The sequence below is a fragment of the Bison bison genome, unplaced genomic scaffold (genome assembly GCF_000754665.1).
Source record: "Bison bison bison isolate TAMUID 2011002044 unplaced genomic scaffold, Bison_UMD1.0 scf7180017864473, whole genome shotgun sequence".
NCBI lineage: Eukaryota > Metazoa > Chordata > Mammalia > Artiodactyla > Bovidae > Bison > Bison bison.
The window spans coordinates 4,691,671-4,703,202 of NW_011495034.1; the positions used below are offsets into that span (position 1 = coordinate 4,691,671).

Below are 11,532 nucleotides of genomic sequence, written 5' to 3' on the forward strand. Positions count from 1 at the left end.
TTGCTCTGTAATTTTTTTTTTTTGGTTTTGAAGAGAAATAGGTTTTAAAAACACTGCTGGTGTTTACAGTCAAGAAATTATTTCAGTATACTATTGGCCTAATATAAAAGCAGACTGCTTTGCTTATGAAAAGGTATTAAACAGTTAAAATATTTAAAATGTATCTAAATTTGACTGTATATTGTCTTCCTTCAGAGATTAAATTGATTCCCTAATTAACAGTGAGTACCTCTAAATACTTATAAACCTAATTCTAAGAAATACATCTCTTCAAGCTACTTCATACACTAAGATTTCATTTTTGATATGTAAAACATTTGCAATACCAACAAAAGGGAAGTAAAATGAACTTGAAATAATTCCTCAAAAACAAAGATTATATAGTTCTACATGTTTAAGATATTTCAATACAGCAAAAAACATACAAATACACACATCCTTCAACTAGCCAATGTTTTAATACACAATATTAACTACTTTATAAAAAGTGCTTTCATGATCTGTTACCACCTAAAATAATACATCATACAATTTTCAAATATGTGTTCTTTGACTTCTAACCTCTGCTCTTCTTTAGAATTACCTGTGAGGGGGAGAAAATGAAGATTTACATTATACCTAGGGCAAATAAAACACAATTACTCAACAAAAAGTTTAACAGTCCTATGTGTATAATATGCAAGTCTCTGAATCCATAAAAACCCAATTTGGAATGTGATTAGGGAATCTTTTGCCTTATAAATTGTCTTAGACTTCTCTAAAATAGTCTAATTCTCTTTGAGAATATGAAACATGCCTAGATTCTCAAAATCTAGTTTTATAATAGTCACTTCTAGATGTGAATTTCTTCAATTGTGCCAAAAGTGTCCAGATTAATGGCTCCCAACTTGAGGTTTATAGAAAATTTAGTAATTAAGGGAGTTAAGATATGTTCTAAAACTTGAAAATCCTATTATAAACCAGGAATGTAACAACCATAAAGCAATACAAATTCATCCAAACACCAAATTTCCTCTATTTAGGGTGGAATTATATCAGAGACCAAGGCCAGTCATCTCAAGCTGAAAAGCTTGTTACGTAGATAATTTTCACAACACGAAGCCCAGAAGAAAAAGTAAACAAAATGAAATCTTAAGTTGTAAAGGACAAAGAACATTAGAGACCAGAATATATATATATACCAAAAAAATTCTTTTAAAGAACTTACCTTCTTTTAGGTAAGCCTACTTATAATTCACTAATAAAAGCAAACCAATCCTAAATTTAAGATACATAGACTCCTCATGTTCTTAAGCCTTGCTTTACCTGCAGAAAACACTTACATTGACTTTAACAGTCCAGAAACTAGTGGAAATGTTTATAATTGTAAGAGAATTTAAAGCCCCTTAAAAAATGCCAGGGCATGCCATTTCTAGACTCTCACGTAAGTCAGCAAGTAGATTTATACCCTAGGCCAGTACTTCTCTGTTCTACAAGATGTAGACTGCAAAATAAAATACTATGTACTCAAATTCATTTACAAAATTCTAAGTATATTATACACCCAAATTTACAAAAAGGTAAGTTAAACAGAGTTCAACAAATTACTGGTGTATTTCTCATAACTTTTGATAACTAAATATATAATATATATTATAACTATAACTATATATAAGGTAACTTCTCATAACTTTACATAACTATAGTTATATAAAAATGTTTACATTGTGGGGAGCTGGATAAAAGGTACAGTGGAAATAGTATAGTATTTTTGTACCTCTCATGGGTCTATAATTAGTTCAAAACATTTAAATGTTAAATAAAAAATACTTACAAAGAGGTAAACTATAAAAAATAAGTCTCTCTCTCACATCATCCCCCAGTGAACCATGTGCCAATTTCTTGCATATTCTTACAGAAATGAGCTCTCTATACATAACGTTGTAACTATTCAGGGAGGTATAATATAGTAGGTTATATCAACTTATTTGACCCCGAAGCCTTTCCTGTTGGGGCATCTATTAACATCGAGTGAAAATAATCTTGGGAACATTTAAGTGAAAATAATCTTGGGGATGTATATGGAAAAAAATTCTGCCTTAAGTTATCACACTCTACATTATATAGAAGTATCACTAAGAAGCAATCTTCTCTGCTTATGTAAGCAATTTGATTTAGAAGTCACTCAACTCAAAATAAATTTAGAAAAATTATTAGGTAAACTTAAAATGGTCAAGAAGAAAAGTTTTCATAAATTTTAAGGTAATAATGTTACTACAAATCACACAGATTAGCAGTCAAACATTCATTTTCCTCTAAAGCAATAAAGCAATGGCCATGAATCTTTCCACCAGAAATCCATACTATACATAATAAAGAAAATCTAACTCTGTAATTAAAACTCATGAAAAGCTAAGCATCAACTCAGTCAAGGAAACTGAATAAGGAATCTAAATCAGGCAGAGGTGACGAACTAGGTGGTATTCTAAGGTAACTGTGCTCAAGAAAAGAATTTCAGATCTCACCTTTGCTGCAGCCAGTACATGCTCCTTTTTAATGACTCCACACTTACTCCCACAGGCATTTATCCGTGACTCTTCTGCTAATCGATGAACAAAGAGTAAACAGTTCAGATGCACCTGTAAAAGAGAAAATTCAAAACAATTTTTAAACTCAAACATTGATATTTTGAAATAATGACTTTTAAAAAGAAGACCCCAATTTTAATGCTGCACTATTTACTACTGTGATTCAATCACTTAACTTTTATTTAAGGTAACACAGAATTCAGTTTAATATAGGTCCATCTTAAAATTTCATTAAAAAAAGACTTAGTTACTACAATACAGGAAACAAGGACGTGTAAAGCTGACCAAAGGCCATAGACAATAGTATTACTCTAAAGGATCATTATATCAAAACTTAGGTAGGACTCTAATAAGAACAAATATTTCTGTTTTCCATTCCAACTAAAGTTAAGTTTCCAATGTAATTTAAAATCCCCCCTAAGAAAAACATATCAACTACTGTATTTAAGGCTAATCATCTCTCATTCTACAATCCAAGGTATAAAATTTTTTAAGAAGATATTTAATTTAAAATGTCTAATAAAAAAATTTAATAATTGAAATTTTAAAAGTTTATTCAATTGAAAAGAGTAGATACAAAGGTCAAGTTACTTGTCATACAACAACATGAGAATAATCATATCTACTATTAATAATTTTTAAATTTCTTTTAAAATAGCCTTAAACTAGATAAAATAAGCAGAGAGTACAAAATTCAAAACTGCACAAGTAACTAGAGTTATATATTAGCATTGTGGGAAGCTGCAGAAAACGAATGGCAATTCTGTACTATTTTTGCCACTTCTTGTGAACCTACAGTTATCTCAAAATTAACATATAAAGCAAAAAATCTATAAAGATAAACCAACAAAAGTAAACCTCTCTTCAACATCATTCCGTAGTCAACTCTGATTGCCAGTTTCTTGCATACTCTTACAGAAACAACTTCTACATACATGTAAAAAATATATATGTATCATAAGATACGTGTATATACATATGTATCTTTATTTAACCCCACTATTTGAATGTGTACATTTTGCTAAATATATTACTCAAAGTTCACACTAGTCAATCAAAAAGTGCTACTCATTCTATATGCATATACCTTGAAAACAGTTAAGTGAGTGAAGTCGCACAGTCGTGTCCGATTCTTTCTGACCCCGTGGACTGTAGTCCACCAGGCTCTGCCGTCCATGGGATTCTCCAGGCAAGAATACTGGAGTGGGTTGCCATTTCCTTCTCCAGAGGATCTTCCCAACCCAGGGATCGAACCCGGGTCTCCCGCATTGCAGGCAGACGCTTTAACCGCTGAGCTACCAGGGAACACCCGAAAACAGTTAAAGTAGAGCACAAAACCCAATTAAGTGAGAATGTATCCTAAAACTTCCCACCAAATAAAATATGTCTCATCTCTTAAAAAAAAAAAAAAGCAAGACTAAAGTGAGCTGCTGTCCTATTTCAATTCTCCACTAGTATTGAGTCTAGTGCTCTTGTATTTAAGTTATTGGTAATACTCCATCCTTTGTTTCTGCCAGGTGCCTGAAGGCACTACCAATTCAGGTTCAATTAAACAGTATCTTTAACATATAACTTCTTTGGTCATTTACTTAAAGGTACACATTCTTGGGGCTTCCCTGGTAGCTCAGTTGGTAAAGAAATCCACCTACAATGAAGGAGGCCTGGATTCGATTTCTGGGTTGGGAAGATCCCCTGGAGAAGGGAACAGCAGCCCATGCCAATATTCTTGCCTGGAGAATTCCATGAACAGATGAGCCTGGCGGGCTATGGTCCATGGCATCGCAAAGAGTCAGACAAAACTGGGCAACTAACACTTTCTTTCACTTTTACACATTCTTTGTAGTGAGATCAATTAATACACAACACTTAACTCTCCCCCCACAATTCACTAAATGCTAAATAACTAAGTAATGTGGTCCTTTCAATTATTAATTATTATTATTATACAGCAGAAATCTTTAGTGGATTGTTATGTTTAGGAATGTTTTAGTGATAACTCGGGAAAGTAGAGTAGTAGGGGATTTAAACTGAACATGATAGAGAACCTTTGGAAGGAGATATTCTTTTGGTCTTCTTTATTGTAAGACCTCTGAGGTAAATCACCCAATTGATTCTTTACACTATACCATGTCATTCAAAATATGTTTAAACTTCCTATGATATACCATTTCCTTTTGCAACAAAAACATTCCATAATATGGCACAGTTTCCTCCATTAATCTTCATTCTCTACTTCTAAACCTAAATAGCTTCCAGATACCCTCAGGATAAACTCCAAATTCCTTAATACTAAACCCCATTTGACTAGGTTTTTACAATTCCATCTCACGTTTTCCAGCTTCTAGTTCTATGCTAGGCCTTCTGAATTTCTTTCAGTATTCAAATACAATTTTGCCTACTGCCACCCTACTGGTTTATACTGAAAAGACAAGTCCTCCCAATACATAAGGTTAGATGGATCTATGGTACCCCGAACTTCTTATAACTGTACATACACATACATTAGGCAGCAATTTCTCACCTCTCTTCTTCAATGTAAGGGCAAAACCATGTCTACCTTCCCAGACATTGTATCCCAGTGAACTTTAGCCTGTGGCCCAATATGCAGTTAAGCAGTCAATAATTATCACTACATGAGCAAAAAAGCCATCCATATCTCCCCAAATTAGGCAAAACAAAATTTTTAGGCAATCCCAAATAAACCACATTCTGTTTTGAGACTTGAGTCCTTTACTCTTCATGGCATGAAATATAGACACTGAATTAATACTACTTTTTTTTTAACATCAGAATTTTTTTTTTTTAAACAACCTATTTCTCTGTCATAAAACAGTTAACTGGTGCCACTCAAGTCCACTAAAGTTTAAATTAAAATGGTCAGAAAAAAGCAAATTTTAAGGTTTCAGGTAGACAGTCAACCTTGGAAAAGGTAAGCCATTCCATTAAGAACTTACTTTGGGAAAATTTAAAAATTAGCTTCCTTGAAAGGTAAGCCAAAAGATAATTTACAAAGAAATATCCATTTGACTAAAAGACTGGGCCAACATGACTTCCTCCCCACTTTCTCGTAGCACTTTTTTGAGTTTTACATAAACCATAAGTACTCAGATATTTGCATAGTATCCCTTAGCGATAAATCTAAAAACTAACTCAGCCACAAGAAAGCTGAACAATCTGAGATTAACATATGCTCCCCAGTACTGGCCCAGGAGGGAGGGTATGGGGAGGGAGGAGGGAGGAGGGTTCAGGATGGGGAACACAGGTATACCTGTGGCGGATTCATTTCGATATTTGGCAAAACTAATACAATATTGTAAAGTTTAAAAATAAAATAAAACAACAACAAAAAGCCAGTGCAGGAGAACTATAACATAACACAAGGAAGTTATGAATAAAATGTTAGAAATACCAATCCACATATAGTTACATCACTCTCAAATTGTACACTCAGAATGTTCAAGGAATAAACACAAGGAATACAAAAAGTTCCCAATTCAAAGTTCCCAGTCAGACGGGAGAACAAAACCCATAAGAAACTAAAGACAAATGTGTGACAGTAGATGATAATGGAAGATAAGATAGACCGTTTCTAAGATGATGAAGACTTCACTGAGTAAGAGGCATTTGAACTCAATTTTGAAAGAACTGGTGTTTGCCAAGCAGAGTGGAATGAGGACATCTTCACGCAGAAGCATCATCTTACGCAAAGACAGCAGAGAAGATTAGTTTTGTGTTAAGACAATGGGAGACACAAAAGGAGATATGCATGGTTCCTTCTCCTCAAGAAGCTGTGTACCACACTGGGAGACAACACTGACACACAAAACTCTTAAGAGAACACTGTCAGGGTCCCAGTAGCTAAGCTGTATGATATAAACGCTATGGCTATCAAAATTTAGAGAAAAAGAAATAAAAACAGATTGCCTCAATTGTAGAGAAGTTTATGGATGATGTGGGACACCTGCTGGGTAAGATTATTAAGTGCCAATGGTAAGCAGAAAACCCTAAGTAAAGAAACCAGAGTGATGCATGACATACATAAGACTGTGAAGGAGAAATAACAAAAGCCAAAGATAAGCATACAATCTAGGGACAGACAGTGGCCAAAAGAACTTCCTTTCCCCTACCACTGCAAATGCTTAGAATTTCACCTCCCATCCTTTCCTGTACCACCTGGATCTGACTCCACAACAGAGCCCACCTGTCCATGGGTCACTTTGGGGCAGGCAAGTGTGAATGTGGGAGGAATCTGACTACTTGAGAAATTTCTGGCCAAAAATTTGCACCAACTTGTAATCTCCTTCCCCTCCATTTAGAACCCCAACACCAGTGGCAACTTCACAATTAATAACTTAAAATTCTTTTGAAAATCAATTTCACTTTCATACAGCTCACTTGTGTCACCTTAATCACTACCTTCGGGGAAGGAAGGTAATAAAACAGTATGTATTGTCTTTTCATACAGAGTCTAAGCAAGGAACCAAAAAGAAGGACAGGAGATATTAGAAAGGCCACTTTTATAAAAAACAAAATTTAAAAAGTAGTTCTGGCTTCAGAGAAAGGAAAAGTGAGGACAATTCTATAGTAATCTAGCAAAAATAGAGATCCTAAAATCACAGGCGGCAGTAGAGAACTAGCAGAGGCTACAGAGAAAAGAGATGGGGAGGTGAGCGAGAAAAAAAACAACGTAGCTTAGGAACAGATTATTGCATTCCAAAGACACTCTCCATGTCATATATCCCTATTATCCACAATTCTTTATCCTTGATCTCCTGGAAATTAGGTGCCCACCTGTAGTGGTTCCTTTACTCCAAGAGCTCTTATAACAAACCACAGGAGGTGCCTCCTACGGTACAAACCCAGGGCAAGTGTTCATTCTGTTAGAGGGATAATATATTCCAGGCATTCAACATAAAAGCCCTCAATTTATTTCAAAACAGAAATATTAGAGTGGTTTGAATGTGAGCATTTTTTATTAGGTGAGCATTATGCAGTAGTTACTACGAGTCAGGTAAAATTTTAACGGTTGGCTTGAAAACTAAACTAATAGGTGTTCTCCCTGTCTAGGAAAACGAATTCCCACTTGGGAGCACACTAATTACAAGCTTTTGGATCAGTGTTCTTTAGTAAGTAAACTGAAGCGGAAGAAACGGCAATGTATTTAATAAGGTAAAGAGAAGGCGAAGGAAAGAAGACCAGGAGAAATGCACTTTTGAAAAGCATGTCAGAAATGCCTTTTACAGTTTAACTACTATGAAAGTAACCCACCCTGAATTTCAAAATCTATTTTTAAAAAACTCTATCTTCGAACCTTCACAAATTTCACTAAGCACAGTATAAGTACCAGACTGTGCCCCTGAAGAGTGATATTTAAAAACTAAAAGCAGTTAGTTTATTCCTTAAACTTAAGCTAAAAGGCTTCCGTTAAAAAAAAAAAAAAAGTCAGGATATCTACATTTCAGCGGGCCCCAAAACAACTTAGCGTGGGGAATACTAACAGGCCCAGGTTTTGCTGTGAATGCCTCAAACCTAGGCCTCAAAAGAGCTAAATTGGCTGTTACTATTCAGTCGCTAAATCATGTTCGACCCCATGAACTGCAGCACACCAGGCTTCCCTGTCCTTCCTTATTCTCCCTGAGTTTGCTCCAGGTCATGTTTATTGAGTCAGTGATGCCAGCCAACCATCTCATCCTCTGTTGCCCTCTTCTCTTGCCCTCAGTCTTTCCCAGCATCAGAGTCTTTACCAATGAGTGGACTCTTCGCATCGGGGTGTCAAAGTATTGGAGCTTTAGTAGACTGGCTGGAGGGGCGGCGAAATACAGGCTGGGGGGTTTATTTCCCCGATCTATCCCCGCCCCACTGCCAGTCTATGAAGGGACAAAATCTCACCAGTAGGTCGCTACTCGTCTCCAAACGAAGGTGAGGCTTCTGTCGTTTGAAAATGCGCTTTAGAAAGCCGCGAGGAGCCTTGCGCCTTATCATCTTCCTCTGCGAGACCGTGGTGGAGAGCGCCATTCTCACCCTCGGGTTTTGGCAGCAGCCGCCTCAACTTCCTGGGTCTTCCCTGCGCAGCACTGAAGCTCACGCCAGCGAGTACACCAAGAACCCCGACTCAGACGCTCCCACAGGCCCCGAGACCCCGGCCGGAACGTTTGAATCTGCCGCCACAGAGCGCGCCCGGCGCCCGGTAGTGACGTTAGGGGCGCGCAACCCCGCCCCTTGGCGCCCGGATGTTGGTGGAACACACCCTTGGTGGGCGTTCCATGACGTCACAGACGGGGAGGGTTGCGGGTTTCACCTTAAGTAGCTGTTGGAAGCGATTTCTCCGGTGTGCCATAAGGATGTTGGAAATTTGTGGAAAATGCTGGTATGCTAAGGCAGTCACGCTTACTGTCCCAGCTTTCACTCTCTACTGAGCCTAAGACCAATGAACGGAAAAGTAGATGAATAGAAGAAGTTTGTCATGTTTTATCAGGCTTCTTAAAGAACCAATGCCTTCTTAACAGGGCTTGATTTTCTAATATTAGCAGCTAATATTTTTCACTTCTACATAATTTTATCTGGGTCTTACCTGAAGTCTTTTCATGAGTCAAGCTTTTGTTTACAAATGCTGCTCTCTTTAATTTTAAGCCCTGTCTGCTTAACCTTGCGATAACTTATGGCGTAGTTTAAATGCTACCTCTTTGAAATCTTTATTTGCAAGCCGTTAACTCTTCCATTTTCCGTGCCACCCCTATAAGTTCTCAGACTTCATCCCACAGCACCTGAAGCACCATCCACTGGTTTCTTGGTTTAATAGATCTGGATATGCCTGCGCTTAGTCTCTTCAGTCCTGTCTGACTATTTAGGACCCTGTGGACTGTAGCCCACCAGGTCACTCTGTCCGTGGGATTCTCTAGGCAAGAATACTGAAATAGGTTGCCCTGCCCTCCTCCAGGGTATCTTCCCCACCCAGGGATCTAACAGGTCTATTGCCTCTCCTGCAACGGCAGGCTGTTTCTTTACCACTCGCACCACCTCAGTCAGTCAGTCAGTTCAGTCGCTTAGTCGTCTCTGACTCTTTGCGACCCCATGAATCGCAGCATGCCAGGCCTCCCTGTCCATCACCAACTTCCGGAGTTCACTCAGGCTCACGTCCATCCAGTCAGTGATGCCATCCAGCCATCTCATCCTCTGTCGTCCCCTTCTCCTCTTGCCCCCAATCCCTCCCAGCATCAGAGTCTTTTCCAATGAGTCAACTCTTTGCATGAGGTGGCCAAAGTACTGGAGTTTCAGCTTTAGCATCATTCCTTCCAAAGAAATCCCAGGGCTGATCTCCTTCAGAATGGACTGGTTGGACCTCCTTGCAGTCCAAGGGACTCTCAAGAGTCTTCTCCAACACCACAGTACAAAAGCATCAATTCTCACACCACCTAGGAAGTCCCAATAGGTCTGGATGAGACTTTAGAATTTGTATTTCTTTCAAGTACTTAAGCTGTGTTGGCACTGCTAGTCTGACCACTCTGATATCCCTATGATTTATTTTAATTACCTCTGTTACTGGGCTTCCCTGGTGGCTCAGCTGGTAAAGAATCCATCTGAAATGCAGAAGATGCAGGTTTGCTCCCTAGGTCGGAAATATCCCATGGAGAAGAGAATGGCTGCCTGCTCCAGTATTCTTGCCTGGAGAATCTCATGGGCACCCAGGCAGGATACAGTTCAGAGGGTCCCAAAGAGTTGGACACGACTGCTGTGGTAGTTTTTGTACTTTCAGTATCCACATGGATGATCTATCTGGCCTCCCATTTTCAAGCTCTCGCTCTGCCAATAGTCTTATCTTTCACCCTATGAGCCATTTACACCTGTGTTCATACACTAGGCCTTGTCATTGCTAATATCTTTCCATAGTCTCAGTTCAGTTGCATTACTCTTCAACCTTCTCTCCTGAACTCACTCCTTCTGTTATCGCCACTTCAACAGTTCTTTCATGCCACTGGGGTCTCTGTCCTCTCTGTCTCTACTATGCCCTTAACCTTAATCGATATATTTATCCTCCTTTCTGTAGTCTGTTGTACATCATCATAATATTGCCTTGCATTTCTCCTTAACTCTCTTCGTGCTCTTTTTTTCCCTCATACCACTTGACAAAAACCTAGCTCTGCTTAAATTAAAAATCTCAATCCATTCTGTTTGCATCTGTGCATTCACATTGGGTGATGCCTTCTGCTTTTAAAGCTTTACATATTTAAAAGAATATTTGAATAGAATATGATGGTAATGACTGTATTTATCCCTGTAATGAAGAATGTCCTTACACATTATGTTATTTGATTTAACAAAATTATAACATTAGTAAGGCTCAAATGGGTGTTATTGTTTCTATTTGACATGAAATTAAATAGAGAGTTTAAGTGGCTCTAAGTAAAAGAGTTTATGTGGAAAATTTAAGACATTACTCCTTTTCAACTTTCCATGTTATACTGTCTTTAAGTGTAAAGGAAGCATCTAAATTCTGCATATTGCTTTTCTAAACTAAAGTTTTTAATTTTTTTTATAGATTTCACCTTCATTTAGTAGAGTCACAGAGTAAAATATTAGGAAATTCCTCATAATTTAAATGTTCAAAATGGCCTCCTTTTTTTCTGGTTTTTCAATAATTTAAGTTCCTTTGATCTAAAGAGTAAAAATCACAAGGCAGCTATTGAAACCCTAACCACACAACTAGACTCTTCTCCCTAAACGAGACATGCTTTGAGTGATGACAGCCCTTGACTCCAAATCCAGGGAAAGTAAAGGAACTCTAGATAGGAAGGACAAGATCTGGACAGGATCTTGACACCAGCAACATAAATACATCCCTTTCTTTATCCAAACTTTTTTCTTCTAAAGTAAATTTTGCCTTCAATTGAAAAGGGCAAGGCCCCTTTGATACTGCTGTTTACTTTGAGAAGACAAAAATAAAATGTATTCACAGAATACATTTATT

The 11,532-nt window shown here is 37.5% G+C and overlaps 1 protein-coding gene across 1 annotated transcript; it reads right to left on the bottom strand.

Moving 5' to 3' along the window:
- Positions 1–439: 439 nt before the first annotated feature.
- On the bottom strand, positions 440–8,765 carry CENPW (centromere protein W). The gene is made up of 3 exons (XM_010861756.1): positions 8,457–8,765; positions 2,505–2,618; positions 440–583 (listed from the first exon to the last, which is right to left on the bottom strand). Exons 1-3 carry the CDS (start codon positions 8,580–8,582, stop codon positions 557–559), a joined length of 267 nt encoding a protein of 88 aa, XP_010860058.1. The 5' UTR covers positions 8,583–8,765; the 3' UTR covers positions 440–556.
- Positions 8,766–11,532: the final 2,767 nt, after the last annotated feature.